General features: G+C 31.9%; 2 protein-coding genes across 3 annotated transcripts in view; both read left to right on the forward strand.

Moving 5' to 3' along the window:
• Window positions 1-15,833, forward strand: part of Ndf (Nucleosome-destabilizing factor) — a 35,495-nt gene extending 19,662 nt beyond the window's left edge. Inside the window, exons 8-10 of the mRNA XM_072901452.1 lie at window positions 11,203-11,313; window positions 11,430-11,874; window positions 12,156-15,833. Coding sequence (XP_072757553.1) covers window positions 11,203-11,313; window positions 11,430-11,874; window positions 12,156-12,355 — 756 coding nt within the window. The 3' untranslated portion in view covers window positions 12,356-15,833. The remainder of the gene's footprint in view (window positions 1-11,202; window positions 11,314-11,429; window positions 11,875-12,155) is intronic.
• A 2,176-nt stretch (window positions 15,834-18,009) lies between these two features.
• Window positions 18,010-26,429, forward strand: part of Lilli (AF4/FMR2 family member lilliputian) — a 202,348-nt gene continuing 193,928 nt past the window's right edge. For both annotated transcript variants that reach the window (XM_072900452.1, XM_072900454.1), the window contains exon 1: window positions 18,010-18,280. The gene's annotated coding sequence lies outside the window, so the exon portion shown is untranslated. The remainder of the gene's footprint in view (window positions 18,281-26,429) is intronic.

Consider the following 26,429-nt stretch of genomic DNA (forward strand, 5'->3'; position numbering starts at 1 on the left):
GCTCATGTCATGTCCGGAAGACATTAGTCTCTATTTGACTATTCAGAATTATCCTGGTTTAAATTGGCCGTTATATAACAAGTATTTCACATTCGAATAATAATACATTTTTTTGAGATTCGAATCATGATGATTTCAAAAATGTAAAAGTTACTTTTAAATTTAATCGTTTACAATTCAAAAAAGCACTTGAAATTTTATTTCATTTATGTCACTAATGATTAAATTATTTTCTTTTATTATGGAAACGTCAAAGCATTTTATAATCGTTATCGCTATCAAGTCTTAAATGTATATTAATCTTGATTTGCACTCAAGGCCGATGATGTTTGCAATGTGACCCTCACCATTTTCAAGATAAATGCTTCATATGCGTGTAATCATCTTCATCAAATATGGAGCTTTCCTAGATTAATTTGCCACACTTGTGAGAGAGACTTAATGAGCAACCTTTAACCTATTCGTAACGTAAAGATGGGTCGCTTCAATTTTATGGACTCTCCATGTTAATATTCGGCATCGTTGATCACATAGTATATCGACATTTTCTAACAAATCTATCGATACTTATGTCATTATCTTAATAGAAAGACTTTTTTATGACTCACTAACTTTATAAAAAGAAATTTATGTGTTCTATGATAATCGTGTTCTTGACTCTAATGATTTCGAAACATTATTTTTTGAGGCTTGAGGTGCTTACATATTTTGGAAGACTACACATTTCATTGTAATATTTTTCAAATTCGGGCACATATTTGTTCCCATTTTGTGAATACCTTAAAGAGGAAGTGAAAAAAGACTTTGAGATATCCGACTCTACCGAATATGCCAGCTTACTTGTCTAAACTGTCACGCACCGTTCGCCGATACGGCCTTGAGCATCGACCGTCGTCACCCTCGTCCTCGACGACGTACATTTTCGACTGCGCCACGATCTATAAAAGCGATCGGGTCGGACGAGAAATGCCACCGTAGAAATCCAGTAAACTCATGTCGAGTAGACATTATGGAGACGTTTTTACGACGTTGCCAAACGATGCCTATGTATATTGATAAACGAAATTGGATGCAAAGAATAAAATTGCAAATATTAATTAAAATTATAATTAGTAAAATATTTTTAATACTACTAATCTCGATTAAAAACCGTCGCTTTCGGTTTTTATTATCAAATAATTAGCCATTTATTTTTCGATCCCGTGTAGTAATTTTATATATATTATTGTAAAAAACAACGCACTTTTATTATATATTCTAATATTTTCTTATCATTTATTAATATGTTGAAATTTTTGGAAACTAAAGAAAGGTTAATTATATAAATATATTAAACAAAGAATGATCTATTGAAAGCTAAACAATAAGTAATAAGCAAGGTCAAATAAAGTCTTAATAGCAATTTCTTTGATAAATTTGGAATTAATATAATAAAAATTGATAAGGCTCTAAATATTAAAAAGGACGAGTTAATAAGAATCCTCCAAAAAAATAAATTTATCAATTGATTTCTTAAAATTATTTTTATTTTTGCGTTCTAGATCTTGTATTAGGTTCTTATTCTTATTAACTCATCCTTTTTAATATTTAGAGCCTTATCAATTTCTATAGTTAATTCCAAATTTATCAAAGAAACTGCCATTAAGATTTTATTCACATTCGTAAAAGGATGTTCTTCCTAGTATAGATTGTAATTTAAGAAGGGTTGAAAGATCATTGTCAACTAATGTACGACCTAGACTATTACTGTAAGTCAGTCAGCTTGAGAGAACGTGATTGCATACTTTCATTACCTAATAATAAGATTGAGTCTGGCCTCAATTGGCAAAGTTTTCTAGGTTACGGGAAGGCCACGTGAAAACTTGTTTCCCCCTCTGTTCTTGCTTACACATGTCGTCGGTCATGGTCAGGAGGAGGCGGTACCAAAGGGTAGGGTCATCTGCTTTTTCGATCTGATCTCTCTATGCGCGTCGAAGCTTCCTCTCATGAAGACATGCACTATTAAATTAATATTATTTAATAGATAGATTAAGTAAGGCGACTTTTATGAGTTTCCTATTGATTTCGCTACCACGCCTTCGTCCTTTCTCGTGCAACGAGATCATCAAAAATTAACGAGAAAAAATTTCAGTTAAAAAAAAGAACTATTCGATGAAGGAAACACAATTTCCCATGAAAAATATAATTATTCATAAAAGTAATATTTTAGTTTTCTTATATTTGTTTGCACGACATCTACAAATATGAAGAAGATGAAGCATTTATCAGCATATTGAATTTTTACATAATCAATTTTGATATTTAAACAAATCGGGAATGATCTCGAAATAAATATCAGATACTTTTCTAAAAAAAAAAAAGCAATAATTTTAAAATAATACTTTTTTTAATCAAAATGACATGTTTATGCATCCTATTTTAAAATAATTTCTTAAATTTCTAAATAATTAGTATATAAGCATTTTTTATTTATTTTATATAAGAACTTCCCAAATAGGAACAGTGATGTACACGAATAGCTTAAGAAATTTACTCCCGAAAGATCGCGAGGCTACTTTTGGAAGCGTATTATACATAATTCATTGAGTATTGAAAGCACGTTTCCCTGAAAAATGAGGGAATTATCAATTTTGCATATATATATTGTATAAGGACATCGATAAATAGTTGTAAGGTAGGAATCTTCTCGAAAAAGGATGCATCGAGAAAATCGATGACTCTTATACAGGATCTCGTGAAACCCTCGTTGTTTGCGTTACGATAAAACCTCTTTGATTGTAAGAGAATTACACGCGACGATCATGTTGAGGTGTGCCTGCTGCACTACTCAGAAAGTTCAATTGTACTCGTACATTTCTCTCCGCCCTCATTATTCCTGAATACCGCTTTAGACGTGGCACAAAATAGCGCGCTTAGAAATTATGAAGCCGAAAATGACAGAGTGTGATTAATGTTGATAACCGTGTGGTGCGTATAAATATTCCTGATAATACACGGTTTTCTCTTCACGAACCAATGTTTTAATATTTTTTTTTTAGTTATCACGACATATAAATACAGATGTGCGATGGAGTTTAAAAATGAAGATTTAAATATATACGAGTTCTCTTTTTAAAAAGCGCGAGTCACACTGGTTATGCAATTTTGTATCTCTATATACTCCTCCGTCGCCTATGAAAAAAATATAATATTCGTTATGTAATACGAGCAATGCGCTGATTAAAGTAGCGAAGAAGGATCTCGTCTTATGTTAGTACACTCATACCAAAGCGAAACGACACACTTTCATACAGTGAGGAAGAGAGAAAACTTCGCTTTACGAATCGGGGCAATAGCGGTCGCACGCTCGGGTAGGCCATGCGACGTATATCGCGTTTCTAGCTACACGAGTGCAACAAGGCAATGTAATTCTCGTACGAAGCGAGAGAGATGGAACGGCGTGGCAGCGGCAGAGCTCGGCCGAGGGCCGAGTCGAGCGGAGCTCCCGATCAGCTGGGAGACGCGCGACGTTGCCGCCTCGCTGGCGCATGCATGACCCCAGGCTGCTGCGCTGAACGAATTCGCAGATCAATAGTGAACCGATCCGGCAACGTCGCAACTACCGTCGGCTCTTTATTTAAACGTGCCGGTTGCTCGGCGTGCCGCTCTGTCGCTGTGCCTGCCGACCGCTTCCCCTCGGTCTCTTTCTCTGTCTCTCTCTCTCTTTCTCCTTCTCCCCTTGCATTCTTCTATCCTTCTTCTTTTCACTGATCTCTCTCGGTCGCTTACTTCTTCGTTCTTCCCTTAGCACTCTCAGTATCGTTCTCCGCCTTCGGCATTTTAGCGATGAGATTGATATTTTCGAAAGGTTTATTTCTAATGGAATGTATATATATATAATAAAATCTTGTGGGAAAAAATTCACAACTGTCAAACGAGAAACTTTCTCTAGCTATTGTACTGGTGGCTATAAATACTTGGTGTGGGATATATAAACGCGCGCGCAAGGAATCAGGCCCGTAGATACTGGCCACGGCCATTGCACTTGAGTGTTACTTATATGAATTATCATAGCTTGTAGCGTTATGCCATGGTAGTTAAAAATAAATAAAGTCTGTTAACTTAACACTGGTATATCAATGTATAAAAATAGCGGTGGAATATAGCAATATATTTAAAGTTAATATCGATAATCTGATATATATAATTAATTTTGGATGTTCTTATGTAAGGAATACTCAATTTCGAAATTTTTAGATTCTTATAAAATCGATATAATCAAAAAGAATACAACTAAATTTTTCTAACTGCGATGTTTTTCACAGATATTACTTATATGTTATTTTCTCAAAAATTAAATATATCCTGCAGATATGTTTTTTCAATTTGTTGCTAATCGAAAATAGAAAATACGTGGTGGCGATTACTTCAATATTGAATCTCGGCAAGCAATATTCATTTTGCTTACTTAAGATTGTTTTCCTAGCTTATGGTTAGTTAATGATAAAGTAACATTGCATGAAGGATTCCATCTGCGGATAGGTGAAAAAAAGAAAGTCTCTTTTAAACTACATATTATACTTTCACACTAATGTGATTGCTTTCACTTTCTTCACCTCTCAATGATAGAGACAAACTTGCTATAAGCAAATCGATTTCGACAAATTTGGCTAATTTATTTATTTATAGATGAGTTATGGTCCATTTTTTCGAAAAAAAAAGATATATATTCTGTCGCAAATAGTCGCAATTTACTAATATTTTTAGTAGGATTTTTTAAATCCATATGACGTTAAATAAATTACGTCGACTGTGTAATCTCGTTTTCCCAGAACCGGACTGCAATAATTCGTTCCACCTACAAGCATTCGCGTTGCGAATTCAAGTGTAATCGAATATGTTTACATAACATAAATTTCTTTTAGTTAGCTTGTCAAAATAATATTATATAATATTGCATTTATTTTCGTTACATAAAATATTTAAAAATATTACATTTATTATTTTAACAATTTTTTTTACAAAGCCTCGATCTATCTCTACTTTTAACATTTTTTTCTATGAAATTTTACATACCTATGTAAAACCTTCATGTTTGCAAATTTTTTATTTTTTAATTATGAATATTTTTAGGTAATTTATTCGTAAACATGTCGCGATAATGAAATGATAATTGAACGGCCGACAACCGTCAATTCCATCAAGTATTCCATCCTCTGGTGACTTGATTGTTTTTGTTTGCAAGACTGTTAATGTCGAGCCTTTGAAGCGGTTTACAGGCGACTTGCTAATTATTCCGCTGTTTAATATTCTGTCGCTTTTTTTCTTCTTGCTTATCGCGTGCATTCCTATCAAAGTTGAATCAGCATTTGAATCGAATTTATTGCCAGATAAGTTTCCACTCGGACACGTTTCTGATATCCATATGACATTGAAGAAAATCAAAAGCCTGCTCTTTGCGTGACATTCGACACTTTTGTATGCCGAAACAATGGCGAGGAGATCCCTATCTCAATATGCATAAGAAATGCATTACTCTCCACTATCGGCTTTCGCATAATTTTACGTGGGTAAGCGTATGACGGAATGATGTTTAATTAAATGCATGATCGCATGCGATCACGTGCATGTGTGTGCATTAAATTAGTATCTTTTGCCGTCAATTACAACTGTTTCATGCACCGAGTGGAACAATTTGATTATCGGTGGATCGATATTTATAGATATAGAGACAAATTTAATTTTAATAGAGCTTCTAACTATAGTTCCTCGTGAAACAAATGTCAAAATTTTATTGCAGAATTTACTTTTTTAAATTGTTTTTATTACGTGCAAAGATTTTTTTGTTAGTGCTATCAGGAGAGATGACAGTTTTAATAAATAAATTTTTCCATTTTTTAAGCCTTTTTTATCTAAAATATTAATCTCAACATCTACCTATTCAACAATATCGTGTTTCGGTTTCAGAGTCTTTTCAATTATGATTATTCTGCTTTTATTGGAAATATGAGTATCCTATGATTGCGATATCTTGGCAAGCTATATCGATTGTTCCTTGACCCGAAAGAGAAAGGATGATTTATGGATTAAAAAGAATAGATTTCTCTTTTTCGCTAGTTAAAAAAGCTTAATGAACTTTTTAAATTTAAATCCAAGAGTTAAGTGCAATTACAATATTTCATATAATGAGGAGAAAGCACATATATACATCAAAATGTTGTAAAATATAAATTACAGTAGCTTATATAAGGTGTTAAAATTTCAAGTTTGATAATACATATTTGTTGTTTTTGTTTATGACAACATTATTCGACGCAATCGCAATGTTTGAATTTTGAAGACCTTTTATTATGTGTGTTGGAAAAAAATAAGATAACACAACACACACACACACACATAATCTTTTATGCATGTAGAAATCTGACAATTGAATAACTCGATAATCTCATCATTGAAAAATATTTTGATGAAGAGTTACGTTAACAATTGCAGAAATGGTTGGCAAGTGCATAATGGATACAATACGGGAATGGCAAATGGTATCGTTCGTTCGTCGACCATTAATGCGGACGTCAAACCGTCAGCCTTAATGTTAAGCAGTTGTTCACCCACGTGTTTTACGTAGGCCATACACATGCAAGAGTTTTTACACTTTCGTAATAATATTTATATAAAATCTTGCGCGAGCTAAAATCATTAAGAATTTTATTTCTTTTTTGCCTAATCTGTATCCATGCACTTTGCATCTAAAAATAATTAAAGATTGTACATTTACTAGTTAAATATACAATTATTTTACATATATATTACTAAAATAAAAAATATAATAAAGCAGATTGTAAAAGACAAAATATATAAGAAATTAAAAATACACAGTAAGAGAATAATATAAAAAAATCTTGTGTCCTTTTTTATTTATTTGTTATTAATATTGTTATTTAATCGGCGTAGCATTGAGAAGATTAAATTCGTTGAATTTTAAGGATAATTATGCAATACTTCACTATATAATTTCGCGAAAATTAAGTCCGTAAATCAATACATTTAATTTTTGAAATATAATTTTGTTGCGCGCGTTTTATACGTCGATAAAGTACTTTATTTAAAACTACTGTTTTTGATGTAGCTTCAGCATTTTATGAGTCTTTTAAAATAGCAGATGTCGAAAAAATTCATGCATTTTATCATTAGAGTTATCGAGTTACGATTAAACGAGAGTCAACGTCACAACATATTATCGTGACAAGAAATGCAAGACATGCACGTGTGTCATATGTAACGGTGTTTGTCCTGAAAATCATTGGATTTCTTCCATCATGGAAGCATTACAAGTTTCCAAGTTGGTTCAAGGTCGTTGGTATAGCACACGTTATCGCAACTTGTCGTGATTGTCTCTTGCCTGTCAGTCTTTTTATTTATTTGTCAAGTCACCTGTGGCGACACGAACTTGTTTTTTGTGTGACATTTCACGTTATGAGATTCGTCGTGATGTTGATTTGCAAAATTAATTTCCGCAGAATTTATACGATGGATTATATCTTGCGCAATCGTGGTCTGATCAGCACGATTTTTTCCATACGGTTACAACGGATTAAAAATATAAATGAAATTCTAAAAGATTTCTCAAAGTTTTTTTCTGTATCATACACATATCTGATTTGATTTTTATATTTTCTATATAATTGATTTTATTTTTTACTTTTACATTTATATATATTTTATTTTAAAAAAGTTTTTTTTTTCTTTTACAATTTAGTTTATCTTTTTTCATTTTAATTTGATTATATTTTTAATTGGCTTTTATTTATAGCTTTCATGAATATTTAATATACTTACATTTTCAAGATTTATTAGCCCGGAATATTAAATTTATTTGTCGAGTACGTGATGTAAAAATTGAGAATTACCTTTCTTCTTAAAATAACGAGAGTTTAACGTTATAAACTTGGATATTTTCGTATTATTCATCAATTAGACAAATCTGTCTTTTCTGTTCACAAAACTTGGTTGAATTGATATTCGAAAATATTTGTCCTGTTGAAATATTTTTGAAAGTCATGTAAGAAACATCATCGCGATGTTGCCAAGCAATCGATAGATATTGTGTATTAAATGTTTGCCAAAATGCTAATGATTAAATTTAATTTAGTAACCAACTCTACTGTTCAATCGAATTTTAATTTACATTTATACGTTGATACATATACAACATATCTCAAAATAGATGCTGCGAATTTCCAGTGCTATATTCTTGAATCAAATAATAATAATAATAATAATATCGTACCAAAAATTGAATGGAATGAACATTAGTTTATTGCTTTTTACAACAAATATTTGTAAGTAAACTTAAAGTTAAATGAAAATTCTATGCAAAGTAATTCTTTACCTTTGTTTAGTTATAATTTACAAGGTGCTGATATACCCTCATTAAAGAAGTTTCTATTCCATAAATGCAAGAATCTATTATTAAAATTCGTTCATTTCGAGACGCCCTGTATATAGTCGCGTACGTCGTGTGGGTGGTAAATTGTAGGAAGAGAACGCGTTGCATGATATACGTCATACGGAAAGAAAGGAGAGAAGAGACGGTGCTTTGACCATTAATCGCTTAGCACGATTCCTAGTTTGCTCATTCAAACCATCTTACAGTTTCAACACAATAGCGACGAAGGTCGAGTCTTAAACGAGCGTGTAATAAATTTTATAACGCACAAGCGTTGTATTTGTAAAATTAACTTAACCTTTGTATTCTGTTTGGAAACTAGAATATTTTGTTAATAAAAGTGCGACGTTTAGAAAATGTTACTAGAAATGTTGGAAAAGAACGAGAGAGAAAGACAGATTAGTGAAGTAATAATTAAAATTGTAATAAAATTATTAACGAATACATTACATATATATATATATATATATATATTATTAATGAATCATGAAATTACGCGTTATATTTTAATATTGTATTTTAAGATTGTTGAATTATTTATAAATTGTAAAATTAATGATTATTTACCAAATAATTATGCACACTGTTATATGTATATGAAATGCCGCTATAAATTCTTTTTTGAAAATTTCCAGAATTTTATAAATAGATAGCAAGTTAAAGTCAAGATTTTTCCATGATATTGTAATTATCTACTAGATAAGAAAAATAAAGTTCTCTCGTTATTTTTATACATCATACAACAAGAAAGCGGAAGTGCGTCACATTGAACGCGAACGTTGAACGTAAGTTTTCAAGTAGACCGTAACGGTGGGATGTTACTTTATATATAACAAAGTCGCTTTCCGATGAGAGAAAAACTTGCTTCGAGTTAGAGACAATAAAAGCGAAACAAACGGTAATTTTGCAAAAAAAAGCTCGCTTTTTTCCGAAATTTGTTTATTGAGATTTGTTTATCGCCGTATTTAATCTAATCTAACATTACGTTTTATTACACGTTATTGAAGATCGTTTTATTACACATGTTATTGAAGATCGTTCGCGAATTAACACGACCTATTTTCCTTTTCGGTCGCAGTTTGTCGAATACGTACATATGTACTTGCGCTTTGTTTCTCTTTCTCTCTCATAACACATACCGGATGAGATAAGGATTCGTAGATAAAACGCGCTGGTGTGTTGTGTATGCACAAGAATAAATCGAGTCTCTTTATAACGTGTATGTAATAAAATCCATTTTGCTTTATATCATTTTATAATAGAATATATACATTTTTTAATGTATAAAGGATAACATATTTGACGCAATCCGCGATTAATATACATATAGTTGTCATGTTTGACACCTAAGATCATAAGAATATTTAATATATACGGTGAACTATTAAAGTATTTAAATATTTTATTTAATCTTGAAAATACGAAGAAAATGTGCAGAGAAATTTAGAGAGTAAGAACGTGTAGAAGTCCAAATTTAGACGATTTCGAAGAAACACGATGCACGTAATTTATCTTTGAAAAATATTCTTCTCAGAATTATATCAGGATCATTTTGACATCCACATGAATTTGACTTTGTAGTGTAATATCATTTTGGATAAAAATAACTTTAGATTGATAAACCTAGAATCAAAATATATGAAATTTTTAAAGATTTCTAACTAGAAGTATGTTCAAAATCATTTTTAGCAGCTTCTACAAAAATGAGCAACTGTAAATAAATTTCATGAATAATTCTGTGAAAAAAGCAAAGTTCGTTAATATATTTCTCGTCTCGACTTCGAGAAAAATCTAACGTGATCACGATAGCCAGCCACGTGACGAAATAAATTCGACGTAATACAGCGAATTGCGTGTTGTGTTGCCGACCTCGTCCTCAATGAAAAGCGATCTCGGAAATCGCCTACGTAGAAAAAGCCGCGCCCTCGTACAGTTTACAGCCTTGCGAGAAAATTCTAGGGCGTTCTAGCAACGTGGAAACGTAAAATGGCTAATGGTTGTTCGTCATTTTCGTCACGGTCGAGATAAAGGAAAAAAAAATATCGCCAAGTTCCTCCATTAAATCGCCATACACGTACCGCTCGTAATATCACTGGCAGAGAAAAGTACCGAACGCGAGAACGAGTCTGTAACGGGTACTCGCAATCGACGTGGAAGAAAATCTTTTGAACAACAATGGCGTCGTTTGCTGATGTGGCCGGCGTTACCGAGAACGCTTCGGTCCGCATGATGAAACGATGCAAATGGCGCTCGGCTCCTCGTGGTGCCGTCATCTGTCGGCGATAGCTAGTATTAATTGTAACTGTACATCATACCGAGAGATGGCGCCACGATATTAAATTTCATCTCGCCGCAGTGTATTGTAACGAGATAGAGAAAGAGAGAAAATGTGATATAATATTTATATATCGTTCTAATATTTTTTACAATTACATATAATTAATATACATTATTATATATATATCATATATATAAATAAAGTGATTTTATATATATATATATATATATATATAATATGTTATTTATATTATGTTATATTATTTATATTACAATATAATTGTATTATGTTATACATATTATAATATAATTATATTATATTATAATTAAATTATAATTATAATTAAATACTTATAAATAATATACATGATATTGTAAATTTATAAAAGAAAGTGCTCTTATAATGTTTTTGTAAATAAATATAAGAATTATTTTATTACGTTTTGCTATGAATAATTAAAAGTTTAATAAAGTAATTTTATCTGTTGTATCTTTTGCAGTGCGCAGATTTTGTTAAGGCTGGAGCAGAGCAAGGTTTAACACCATCTGATGTTGTGCTGGCAGCTGATATCACCTTTTCTTGTGTAGCTGACCCACAAGCTGCTAAGGATGTAAGTATATCTTCAAAGTTCTACAATTTTTTAAAAATAATCCATCTTGTTTTCCAATATATAGTTTCTATAAAACTGCTTATTAAATGTGTGTGTTAAATAAATACTTTTTGCAGATGGTGTTTGGCAATTGCGGTGTACTAACAGAGATATCTCCTGACAAGAGCTATGTTGAAATGACTGGTATTGACGCAGAGACATCTCAAGATATCGCTGAAGCAATAAACGGCAAGGGCGGTCGTTATTTAGAGGCGCAGGTGCAAGGAAGTAAAACGCAAGCTCAAGAAGGTACTCTGGTAATCCTTGCCGCTGGAGATCGGTCATTGTTTGATGAATGTCAATCTTGCTTCGAAGCTATGGGCAAGAATAGCTTCTATCTTGGTGAAGTCGGCAATGCTTCCAAAATGAACCTTGTACTTCAGCTAATGGCTGGTGTAACTCTAGCAGCTCTGGCCGAAAGTATGGCACTTGCAGATCGTGCCGGTCTCCAGCAGAAGGACGTCCTGGAAGTTTTGGAATTAACATCTTTGGCGTGTCCAGCGATTCTTGATAAGGGCAAAGGTAGATGTCGATCTGGATCACAGTTATTTCATTTACATTTGTATTAACCTTTAATTGATTCAGTTCAGTAATAATATACACATTTCTAATAAATGTAATAAAAATTTCAACTTAAATTATTTTATTATTAATAATTTTTTATTTTAATAATAATTCTAATATGATTATATATATTATATTATATGATATTCTAAAATTCTTTATCAAACTGATTAAAAATTAGTAAAAGAAGTGTTTATGGAACTTGTAATTAATGTTATTCTTAATATTTTGTTTTGTAGCAATCATCGAAGGCGGTTTTCCTACCCAGTTACCGCTGCAACATATGCAAAAGGATCTCAGACTGTCCTTAGGTATGAGTGATCAACTGGAACAACCTTTACCGCTAGCTGCTGCGGCCAACGAGGTGTATAAGCATGCTAAGCGTCTCGGATATGGCGAACATGATGCTTCGGCCGTTTATATCAGAGCCAGGTTCTAACGCAACATTAGCTTCATGTTGTCACCGAGCTTTGCTATACCGTATTTATTGCGATACCTGACGTTATTTCCCGTTGCTAACTGAGGAAAGAAAGAGAGAGAAAGAAAGGATGAGAACAGTAATTGATACTTTAACAAGATACTTGACTTAGTATAGGTCGACGATTTTAAAAATACACACATTATATTTTGCGCGTACGTTTGCAAAATTTTCAAAAATGCATTGATAATGAAATTTAAAAAATGTAGTGTATTACAAAAGACTTATCGACGTGAGACGTTAAGAAGAAAAATGTTACAAATATTTGTAAAATAATCTTAGTATTCTAATTTACTATCATAATAATTTCAATATTAATTATAATAATACTCCTTTTTTCTTCTGACATGTCATATAGCGCAATAATTTTCCATGTGTTTCTCGACTAAAGAAACATTTTTCTTCGCCCGCGAATGAAAGAATAGCGTCGGTTTAACGATCGAACTCCTGAATCGCGTCTCGACTTCGATTGTGCGCGAGATGCCAGAGACCCAATTATTTCAATTTCAAGAGATTCGGGATGTGTCGAAAATATGTGCCTTAGGATACCGATTGAAGGAAGGCGTTGAGCGAAATGCGGATTGCGTTTTGAAAATCGCAGTTGATTAATGAACGACACATTATATCGACATGAGATTATCTTAACAACAGACAGACTGACAGACTGCACTATGACGATAAGTAAAGCGTGAATAGACAACATATAAGTTTTATGTGGTGCAATTGTGAAGTAAATTGCGATTATAGCGATTTTAGCGATATCTTGGAAATATCCGCCAGAATAATTGTATAACAGCAAGAGATTCTTATTCGTATATTCTCGTCTTCTTAATAATTCATATGTTCTAAAGAGTAATGTTAAAGAATAACTTTTAACACATTATTTTATAGACGCACTTTTATTTTATAGATCTCGAGTTTTTATCTCGCACTCTGTACAACGAACAGTAAAAAAATGCACTGTGTTATTCTACTCATGCTAATTGTTTATTAATGAATTGGCAGATCAAATAACAAATTTGATTATTTGCATTACATGTATTTAATATATATTAATATATATTAATAGCTGTTATTTTATATAACACAAAAGCATAATATAAAGTTTTTAACGATGAAATACCTAATAATATATTATAATCAAATAACATTTATAATATTACTATTATAATATTAATCATTATAATATTACTATTATATATTCATTATTAAAAATATTTATATTATGTGGATTTACATTTAAATAATTTTATTATAACAGCTTTTATGCATCAACATAAGTAGTACAGCAGTGTTAGTGCAAATGATCAAATTTGCTAAATAAAGTAGTTAGTTATTTTTTTCTAGAAATATATTGGAAATATTCAAGATATGTGAGAGAATTACTATCATTGAATTCTTTATGGAAGAATCATTTTGAGTTATAGTAACAGAATTCAGTGAAGAATTCAATAAGAATTCAATTTAAATTTCTGCTGCTTTTAAAGTCAAATTTTCGAAAAAATAATGTTAAAAAGATTCAAAGACAAAATCATGTAAACAATTTTAAATACCATTCTCAGTTCTTTTTACAGACCTTATTTCTTTTATATTTATTAAGATACAAAATGTTATTTATTAACTTGTTAATTATTAACAGCGCCAATGAAAGTGAACCAATTTAGTATACACAAATACAAATTTTTATGTACAATTAAATTAAATTCTTCATTGAATTCAATGTTGAACTATGATTGCATCTCAAAATAATTATATTTCAAATAATATTGATTAACAAGCTAATAAACAATATTGTATTTCTTAATTAAATACAGAAGAAATAAGATTCGTAGAAAGAAGAGGGAATTCTGTTTAAAATATTACAGATGTCTTCGAATCCTTTTAATTTCAATCACTAACAATATTTTCTCGAAAGTTTGAAAACTACAAAAAGTAGAAATTTAAACTTTACACCTACAATATTTTTACTACATTTTATCATTCCACAGTTAAAAAATTAAAGCCAGTCTCATAATCGAAATCATAAATTGAGCATAATAAAATTTGATTTGCTAATAAAAGATATATTAATGAATAATTGCGGATTACTTTCCCAAACCTTAATTTATTTAGTATATATGGGAGTCTCTATTCTATAAAAGCATCGCGTGTTCGACGCACATCAACTTCTCGGAACAGTCCTTACTACGATAAGGTATCTCATTCTTTCGTACGAGGCGCACGATCGTACGATCTTGGTGGAGAGAGGATCCTTCTGACGACGAGGAAGGAAGTCAGTGAGTGAAGTGCTTCCGTTTTCCCAGGGCGATCGTGCGATTCTCACGGGCGACACGCGACGAAGTCGAGAACGATTGGAGAGTCGCAAATTGGCTCGCGGAGTAGACCTGCGGTCAAGAAAAACGTACGAATTTCCTGCGACCTTTTAATTGGAAAAAGGAGACACCGTCAACGTTTTAGGAATATGTAAACACAAGTGAGTCTCTCCATATTGAAGTAAATTTGCGTCTCATCTTTTGTCAATCGTTATTTTGTCCAAATTTTTTTCTTTTCCTGGGAAAAAAAGACTTTAGTGATCATTGACTTTAAATGAGTTTAGAGGATGTAAAACTTAGAGATTGTTGAATTTTTATTCTTGATAACCATTCGAGATTTTCTCCTAAATTGTTATCTATCTCTTTTCATCTCTTTAAATATTGAGATTTTATATTTAATTGTTAATCTGCGAAAATTATAGTTTTTTAAAAGGAACTATTTTTTTAACGAGCCTGAATGTTTTAAGAAATAAGCTGAATATAAAGAACGAAATGCGCGTCTCTTGGGAAACAGAAACCTAAGTAAAGTTATTTATATAGATTGCCCGTTTTTAGGCTTAATTTCTTCAAACAAAGTTATCCTCTAGATTATCTGTTTATTTATTCGATATTAAGATCCGATATTAGATATTTCTCGAAGTCGAATGGAAAATCGTGTCGTACACTTGACAAGGTCTCAAATTTGTGCGTATGAGCATGTGCGGGAAATTTCGTAGTGTATAGCTAAAATAAAAGTGGCTTAGCGCCATATCACATACGACAACATGTAATTAGACACGTACACACAATCACACAATCATATGTTAAATAAATAACATTACAATGACAAAAATTGTATGAGTATAAGCTGCAACTGGCGTGTGGGATGTATGTGTGGAGATAGAAAAAAGATATATTAAATATTCTACAGTATAAAAGAAAAATATATATACATATAATTAGTAAATATTAAGTTTATTAAAAAGAAAAAAAAACAAAATAAAAATAAAATAATATGGGAGAAATTAGTATGAGTGCGAGCGTACGAATGGGAGTATACATTATGCGCGTTACACATCGGTAACAGACATTATATGTTTTGTCACGGATACAATGGTTTTTGAATAAATATCTATTTGAACTATGAATTTAATCTGTCCTGTCCTTGAATAAAAATTTGTTATTTACATATTTGAACTCTGAATTATCTGGTTTATATATATGTTAATGTTATTTTTTTCAGTAATTTTTAAGCTTTACTCTCTTTCTTCTAACAATTAATTAAATACATATCATTGTTATTTAAGCATACAATTTTATAAATTGCATTTGATAATATCTTTATTTTTAATTTTGTATGAGATTATTTAACTCATATAAACACAGATTATATAAAAAACATAAACCATTTTACTTTAGTATTTCAAGAACATTTCTTTATCTTGTTTTATATTTTTTTTTTATAATAATGAGAGTAAGTGGTCTATCGGTAGATCAGTAGCTTGTGTGTGTTTGTGTATGTATGTGTGCATAATTCAGAGAAACTCAATTCTCCATCATATTATACCTTTATCTTTTCTATTATGTATTATGCAACTCTTAAGTAAGTAATGAGTAAAATGTCTTAAACTATTAAAGTCTATATATATATATTAATTATATATTGTATAAAGGGAATTCATAAAAAGTGTGAGTTGCAGCATTGTGAGAAAAGTGCAATATTTTTTGATATTAGAATATCAATGATCATTAAAGCTTAAAATTATCCTTTATCGAATTTGCTTCTTTTGTTATAAACAGTAAAATTATCATTAATATTTAGAATTTTTAATAAGTCAAATATTTTCTTGAATCTTAAATTGAAAAAAATCTTTGGATTAATACATTTTCCCAGTAAACACAAAGCAACAGTAATGTAACATTGATATATATCCGAATACTTTAGATCTCGAATTTAAATAAAATAGCAAAATTAATGCGGTATGGAAGAAGAGGTAAACCAATTAATATTATTATTCACGTTCAAATGTTCTTGAAGTATTAAAAAATTGAACTTCGAGTATCTATCAAACAAAGTTTGATCCTTTATTTCGTTTCAAACCGCACAAGATTTGAAACGCAATAATTTGGGTTTCGAATCATGTTAGAATAGTTCAATCTTTACATTTACTATTATATTGTTATTTATTTGATATATATGTTTATTTACCTAAATCCTAATTATGTCGATTTTCAGTCGTTTTTACAACTTTTAATTACGATGACGTACAAGGCATTTGACAATTGATATATCTTAATAAAAAAAACCTTATTAATTTCTCATAAATATTCTAGATATTTATTAGAAATTAATCAGGATTTTTTTATTTTAATTAATCTCCAGAATACAGTCTGTATTAAAATATTTCATGTAATTGTGATATATCTTGTATATGTGTAATTTTAAAAAGACATGAGCTAAAATAGACTAGAGCAAATAGTTTAATCCGATTAAAATTTAAATGTAGATGCTAAATAAAGTAATTAAAAATATAAATAGAAAAGTAGAATGTAGATTACCCAGGTAGCACATGTTCGTTTTATAAACGTTTTCTAAACGTATCTAATACGTATTAGATACGTTTAGAAAACGTTTATAAAACGAACAGTGCTACCTGGGTTATCTTCGTTATTGAAAAAAATCTAAATATTAACAATAATATAATAATGTACTAAAAATATTAACAATAATATAACAGTGTACTAAAAATGTTCATTGAATTTATGTTTAGTCATCTCTTGAAACCGTTTAATTTATCGAGCGTATTAACGTTTTGTTTTTTATCTCTGACGCAATATGTCTCTCTTTTTTTAGAAAATATACGATCAATTACATATTATATTTAACTACATATAAATACTATTTCGTTCCAGAAAAAAAATATAATTTAGCATCGCTTCTATATTTGATTAGTCTATCGAATAAAACTTTTATTATCACATCTAATATCTACTTATTTATCTATCTATTTCAAAGAAAGATATCGAATACTTTTTAAAGGTAGACTATCGGCAAATATCGATGGCCAAGTATCTCTGTAGCTTAATTTACATGCACGCACGCGCACACGTATTTCGATGTAAAGACCAACACGCCGCGCCGATACGATACTACGTATACATATAACATATTCGGTACGTTCGTACGTATGTGTTCGAGCTTGATGGTGGGGATGACAGCGAGGAAGGGAGCAGTCGTGACGTAGCGCGCTCGGCAGTATTGTAGCGGGACGGGAAGAGAGAGGGGGGGGGGGGCGCACTCGTCGCCGTCAGATGACACCTGTGGCTCGACCCCCACGATCAGTCCATCCGCGACCGTACACGCGTTGCTCTACTGTGTTGTTTTTACGCGTCCTCGCTTACGCGCACGAACACATATTCACACGTGACGCAGTACACACATAGCTTTAGTAGAGTGTGCGCCGTACATACATTACAGATCGTACGTCATAACGAACACATATACGTACTTGTCGTCCCACGCGCAATATCAATGTCAATTGTCATCGATCGATGTAGCGGTATCGAGGAGCGGAGAGCCCAGCGGAAAGAAACGGTATTTATTTCACGTATATGTATATTATATTCTAGCGCGAGGTTCGAAATCACTGAGAAATATTATCGAGTTTGAATTTCGGTGCCACTAGCACACGAACAATGTGGCTTCTATATTTATATATGTGTCAATAGTAAAATTCTTTTTCTCTCTCTCTATCTCTCTCACGCTCACGCATGTATACTTATCGTTATTACTACTACTATTAACATAGATAAACATGAAGTTTCCGACTAAAACAAGTTCGGTTCGCTCGAGAGCGATTAATGACATCGTAGTTCTGCCTCGAGTTTTAGATCAAAATAAAATTAACAGAAACGTAAATTCAATGTAGAATTAGGTTAGTAATTTTCACGAATTAATTCTCGGAGCGATGTAAATTTTGCTTCGTCTGAAAATAGGTTAGCGGCTCATAATATCGCGAATGTGTTTTCGTTGCAAAATCACTTCCGTTATTGTGAATAAACAAAAGAATCGGATTTTTGCGTATCGGTGGAACACAGGAAATTGACCTTGTCAATTTTGAAGAGAGAGAAAAGTATGGAGTAAGTAAGTCTCTGCGATAAATCGACGTGAATAAACATAAAGGTTATTTCTGCGTGTTAGAGGTTACGTTTGTGTGTACGGGGAGATTATTTTCGTCTATTCGGAAGTTTTGAATTTATCGCTGAGTTCGATCTTTGCAAGATTCTTTTTATACATGTCGAGAGGAGCGCGTTTCTATTGTCGTTCTATTGTCGACAGTTCTATTGTTGACTGTTGACAGCTGCGGTTATCGCGAGGCCCGAAAGTGGCCGATCTTCGCGGATACGCTACGTCAAGTCGAGGCCGATCGACGTCGCATGTAGATCCTAGGAACAAGGTCGTCGATGTGGAGCGTTACTTTCTAGACGGCACGGCGTTTCCGACACAACCGAGAATTACCGAGAATCATCACTACGAAAATGCACGTGTCATGCGCGTGTTAAATCTATGCGAATTGTTGAATATACGTATTATTGTATCGTTGAGAATTAGCGAGAATTCTTAAGTGTCACTCTTGGATGTACAGGATAATACTTGTTTAAACGTTTATTCGCTGAATTATTTCCGGCTCCGCGATTTGACCAAGATATTATTTCAAATGGTCTGAGTAGAATTTCTTTCTCTTTCTCTCTCTCTCTCTCTCTCTCTCTCTCTCTCTCGCTCTCTCTAAATTAGTTTAAAACTACTAGAAATTATGATAATATTTCATGGTGTATTATCAATCTGTTATGGCACAATATTAGTGAAAATTCTTGCGTTTGATTTATGCAAATAATATTTTAAATATCCAATATTTCTGGGATATTCTATTGCATCATAGACATGCATGAAATGCAGAATAGAGTAAAAAATACGATATTCTTTGAAAAGAATTTATCTAATGAATGTTATTAAGCCTTTATTTCCCGAGTTTTGTATTTATAGGATGTCTAGTAAAGCGCTCACACAATACACTCGATAAATATTTTTATTATGTTTAGAATAATTTTTCTTCGAAAATATAATGAAAAAAAATGCTTTCTAATTTTTCATTTATTTTTATAAAAAGCCGCATCTCTCACCGTCCAACAATAATTGAGAAATTTTTTATAACAATTGGCGAAATAAATAAACGGATTTAAATATATCGCTCCTATTTGTACGCATTAATAGATTTAATATAAAACACATAATCATAATTGTGGCGTGTTTCTGTTCGATAATTCCATTTTGCAAGTCACGGTTAAGGAATCAAGATATTGGATCTCGTTCGCATACTCCTTTTTATCTTGGTATCTTCCATAACAGGCGTGTCTTTTTCGTAATAGCGCTTTATTCTCGCAGTTCACGACGAGAAAACGGAGCGCGGCCCGCATGCCCGTCAATGCGAAACGGAGACACGTTTCGCTCGGGACACGCGAGAGACTTGGAAATCCCGTTTGCGGCTGCCGCGTCGTCGGCTACTTATTAATGACGACAGTTCTCATCTACATAGTATCGACGGAATGGTTGGCGCCCGATACCGCTCGATAATTCCGACCGAATCGAATAGCCGCCGCGAGAAAAAAAAAATATAACAGATTCCGTTCTTCTCACGCAGCTTCTTGCTCCATTTCGTATGCCACGACAAATTCCGATCGTGCTAAAGCGTCACGTTTTCAATTCGTAAATATACAGCCGTTCTGAAAAATTATCACTTGGTCCAAATTTCCAATTTAAAAAAAAAAACATCTTAATTTATCTTAAATATCTTAATTAAATATCTTTGTCTCAAAGTTTCTGTGTTTTTGTAAAATTGTATGAAAAATAAGATTTTATTGTTTGCACATTTGAAATTTAATTCTTGAAAAATTTTTCATTTTTAGTTTTTTATAATTTAAAATCTGCGAATCTTATGATTCACATTGCGATATCTTTTTTTTTAATGATTTTTTTTTTTTAATGAACATTTCTCTCTCTCTCTCGAGGCAACACTTAAAATTCCCATATGGTGTCATTTATCATAGCTATTATATATTTCTAAAATACAAATGCGACAGTTTAGTGATTTAAAAAGTATAATTCATAAATATTTATCCTTCATGAAAATTCTGTGCAATTTGTTTGTAGTTTGACTTTTTAAATACTGTCGAGAATTGACATAATCATGCTTTTTTCGGCTTTCGTCTTCGCTCGTTTCGTAAATGCTTAATTTTGAATATTTTTGATTATATTTTTTATCTACACATATTATCTACAGTTATTATCTCTGCATATATTATTCACTTTTCAAATTTTTTAAATTTTTGTAAATTTCTAAAAATGTCTGAAGTAGGTAAAAACACAGTCTGAAGTAGATAAAAACAACATTTACATTTTCCGCGTATACATTTCGCGTATACAAAGAAGAAATTTTTTTGTAATATTAAATATTAAGTATAAAAAGAATCTCATCATTTACATACGATTATCTATGAAAATAATCAAATATTTTAAACATTAAAAGATAATTCAATTTAGTTAAAACTAAACATTAAAAACAAAATGATAATAAAAAGATAATTAAAAGATAATAATTATATGTGGTAAAAACTTGTAGCAGAATCTCTAAATTTGTAAATAAACTCTGTCAATTGGTGTCAGATTCTTTTACTATTTTTCTAAAATATAAATTTTATAATCAAGGAAGAATAAATAAATAAATTAAAAAACTTCATGTTATTAAAAAATAATACTTATAAATAATCTGCGTCTCTCTCTATATTAATTTAAATGATGAAAGTTCCGTTGTTTCTCATTAACTCGATACAAGTATCCTATTGACCCAATGATGTGTGTAGTATTATTAAAATAAAATATTTGTCGTATCGACGATACTTTGCGGATGTAATTACGTTTGTGAGGCCGGAACGCGCGCGTTCACGTGTGAAGTATCGGTCGATGAGAAGAGTGAGCGAGAGGTGCGAAGCTACTTGTGGCGGAAATAGCGTAGACAAGATTACGATGGCGACATCGTGTCGACATCGAGTCGAGTCAAGTCGACTCGAGTTGAGTCCTTCTCTTTCTATAAATCAAGAAAATTCACCTCGATTCGAGTGTCCTCCAGAGATTAACCCTTTCCGGTCGAAGGATTTCAATCGCGATCGCGATACATTGTGTCTCATCTAAGCAAATTCGAGGCAATCTAAGAACAGCTGCGACCTTTTCTTCGAGGTTTCTTCGAGACAAAAAGACTTACGGAAAAAGGAACTTATTGTTAGTATCGATCAAAATTTGTCTAACTCTTTCTCTTTAATGATCGTAATGTTAGATAATAATTTTTACGAAATGACAATTATTACAATTCATGACAATTATTAAATCACAGTATATAATTGAAGATGACAGGCAAAATCTGTTTGATTGAATTAATATCGTATAATTACAATTTACCTAGTGAAACAAATTTTTGTTTTAATTTTGATAATAACACACCAGCAACGTTATCTCACAATACACATTTCAATTATTAAATTACTAATAATATGCAGAGACATTATTGAAATAAAAAGTATTAATTAGTTAAAAGTATCAATTACTTATTACAATTATTAAATTATACGAACTCGAAAGATATTATTACATTAAATAATATTCACGTAATTAGGAGTAACTATTAGTTTTTTTTCTAACGATGTACGCAGACATTATCTTTAATTTAAATCTAATTAACATTGAGGGAAAATGGGCCGGTTTTGGTAGGGGAAAAATCGGTTAGGTGGAAAAGTTACAAGTGCTAACAAGTCGAGTCTCGTCGTCTTGCATTCCGAGGCGTAAATTCCGGAGCGGTTTTCTTTTAGTAGCGAGGTAACGAGAGAGAGAAAGAAAGAAAGAGAGAGAGAGAGAGAGAGAGAGAGAGAGAAGTAGAGCGCTTACGGTACCGATTTTCCAACGTGCATTTAACATCGCGCACACAACTCTTTCTTTTTACTGTCTGCCAATTTTCGTTTGCTCAACAAGTGAAGGACTCTGACATATGGGACAGGATATGTAAAACGCAACCACAAATCGTCGATGAACTATGGAATTCAATTTCGCTTGTTGGGTACTAAAAGATAACGATGTTTGCATCATGGAAACGCAGCATACAAATGTACACGTACACATTTCAAAATGTATATTTTTTTTTTCAAGATAGCGAGAGTGAAGAATTTAAAAAGCCTATATTTGGGTGTGAATCTAATTAACTGAAATTTAAAAGTAAGAAAATAAAAGATGTTTGTGCAAGTTGAAAGCACAAAAAATAAAATGAAAAATGATCTTTGTTTTAAATAAAAAATATACTCTTATTATTTTTCTATTTTTTATCTTCGTTGAATCTTTAATATTCTGATTTATTCAAGATCCACTTTCTCATTTAACTTTCCTATTTAATTTTTTTAATTAGTAATAACTTTCCTAATTTCTTAATTAATATAGTTAAATTACACATACATAGTCCTCTCATATAAAAATGACTTATGCTTTCCGTTTCGAAAAATCACGAAAATGAGGTCTCGCCGTGTACAGAGAAGCGTTTCTTTCACCTTCTTTTCAAGTTGTTACGCAAAAGCGCAAGATGCTATTTTATAGTCGGCGAAAATAATAGCGATGCTGCCGCCGTAGAAAATAGGATAACGTACCCGATCGGGACGGCCCTCTTGCATCGCGTTTAAGATGCATCAATACATTTGCATCGTATTGAATTGCGTTTATCCGAGCGACAGAGAATGAAGCGCGCTGCCATGCGAAGCTGATTCGTGCCGTTTAACGACTCGCGAAAATAGCGAGTCGACGAGTAGGTCGTTTGTAACGCCAAATACTTTCAATTTTGGTGAGAACCGTGTGTATCAACCGGTTCGTATAAAGGGATATCTCTCGCTCGGTGTTTCGATCTGCCGTGTGTATTTCTCTGCGCGCGATTATTGCGGCGTAACTTTCAGCGCGGCCGCGCACGTGGAATCCCTCGCATGCAATGCCCCGCTTTTGGAATCTCCTTCTCTCTCTTTCTTTCTCACTTTTTTCCCTTTTCGAGCCGTAAATTGTGCCCCTTCCCTCCCGCCCAAGACACCATCCATTCGATTTACGCACTTCCGAATCGGCTTCTTTGAAGCATACTTATCGGCCCCACTCGCGAAACTTATCGATTATCGGAATTTCTGAGCCTGAAATTGAGATCGTTTTTACGTTTGCTGTTTTCATCACGATGCTACACGATCGCTGCACGATGGAATAATCTGATATTATCAAATATTCAATTACAAAATAATGAAAGAAAGTTTCGAGAGTCTCAAAAAATTCAAAATCATGTTATGTGTGACGTTAATTGCTTCTTTGCGACTTTATTTCTTCTCGCAATGAGAAAAGAGTTTTTTGGAAAATAGGGAATCTTTCGAAAACCTTGAAATTTTCTTTATATATTATAGATATTCTTTTAAGTTATATGATATATAAGAAATTATTCGCATCGCGATTGCGGAACTCTTAAAATGGTGAGAACGATAATTCGAGCGGGCGGAGCAAGAAGACGCACGCGGTGAAAGTGCATAGAGATGTGAAGGTGGCAAAATCTGTGAGAGAAAGGAATAATTATGATTTATAACATGGAATGTCGTAACAAGAAGGATTGAAAACAAGAAGAAAAATTGACATTCTTTCGTTCTTTTCTACATACAAATGTGGAACTATTGACCTTACAGTTCATTCGATTAATTTTGAAACAAGTTAGCTTTCAAAATCAGTGTTAAAAATCAATATTGCCTTCCAATTGTATTTTTTCGTGTTCTTAGCATTCTTATATTCTTGTAACTGTAATTTTAAATTAAAATTTTTAGCAAAATCAGCTCGAAGATATAATTGGAAAATATTTTGTCATTTCTTTTTTGCTTGTAAGGTTTAATTATCCAGCTTTCGAACATTCTACGTATACTTCGACGTATTTGTTTAAGAAAAATTGATCCGAATTTATCTAAAGAATTTATAGCGAAAAGAATACCATCTGTGCAAATATTTTTCTCAAAAATTAAGTTATAAAGAAATCCTGATTTTCACGTCTTACAATTAACATAAGTCTACCTATATAACAATGTTATACGTTTAAACGGTAATTGTTTTTTTGGAAACTTAGAGAATGAATGTCTGGAATTCTTGGGAAAAGTACAATCGAACTTTCAGACGTGCTAGATATACTTGGGAACTTTGATAGCGCTGACTACATTGCTATAGTTAGTGACTTCTAATTGGCAAACTCGAAACGCGCTTCGTGCGATTTAATCGCGTCGATTTACGCCGAGATTATCACATCGCGCTTCTCGTTTACGCATTTTTTCTTATCACTCGAACATTAAGATAAATAAGTAGCCTCATATGCTTGACGCTTTATCGGGATTTGCAAGAATGGCGCCGCTCGAGTTTGGTCTGCCGGCCGCGAAACAGTAATTCCTGTAGATAAAAGTAATCTGCGTTAATTTTAGAATGTAAGCCTCTTTAAGTCTTTCTTGCAATATTTACTTTTTTGCGATGATAATTTTTGATCATTGCCATGTTATTTTGTGCCGTTGCATTTGCACGTATTAAGATAGTTTTAGCATAGATTTCATATATCAATAAACGTATTATATATTAATATCGGGAATATCGTGCAAAATATCGCGTAAGTATTTTATGAATATTTTTGAAGATGCATCAACGAAGAATTAGAAGAAAATGAGCAGGCTTGGGATCAAGCACTCAATTAATTTATTTCGTATGAGGTAATTTATTACATATTATTCACGGAATTAATTTTTTTTGTCGCGATTATCGCATAGCTTATGCAATTCCATTTATTGTTAGATGTATGTGAAGCTCAATCTTACTTCATAGAAACTTATTTTATTGAAAGTTTTGGCTTTATTTTAATCGTTCTCGATTTTTGATAAAAGATTAAATAAATAGTGCCGGGGGGCTATTAAAAGAATGGCCCCGAAAAAAATCAGGGCAAACTGAGACGCCAAGTTCACGCTGTGTCTCACTTTGTCCTTCGACGATTTTTTAAGCATTTTTACCAGATTTTAAGCGTTTGAGAGTTTTATAATAGTTCTACAAAAAGTTCTATGCGCAAAAATTATTAGAATATTAATTGAACAAATTAAATTGTCAAATTATTTAATAAATATATTAAATATATATAATATAGTTTATTCTTCAAGCATATAAGCTAAGAAGGGAACTTATTTTACAGAGAATTTACTCATCCATCCATATTTTCTTCTACTCACAGCCAAATAACTCATATCTTCCATATCTAGCCATACAATAAATAAATAAATAAATAGCTAACTAGATACATAAATAAAACATAAATAATCTAATTCATATAGTGTATCACAATCTCCTTGTCAACGACCTTTTCTCTTTCTTAATTTTTTTTCTTTCCATATCCTTTTTAATAGTTTACCTTTCTTTTTTCCTTGTTTAATTTATCACTAAATATTCTTGCTATTCTTTCATCACGATCTTTGCCTATCTCTTTGAACCATTCATTCGCTTTACATTCATCTCTTAACCAATTGGTTAAGTATTAATACTTATTATATTCTTTTCCATATTTCCGCACCTTATCTTTACTAGAGCTCTTATCTCATCGCTATATATATACCTATCTAGA

Source organism: Anoplolepis gracilipes, chromosome 10 (assembly GCF_047496725.1).
Source record: "Anoplolepis gracilipes chromosome 10, ASM4749672v1, whole genome shotgun sequence".
Taxonomy (NCBI): domain Eukaryota; kingdom Metazoa; phylum Arthropoda; class Insecta; order Hymenoptera; family Formicidae; genus Anoplolepis; species Anoplolepis gracilipes.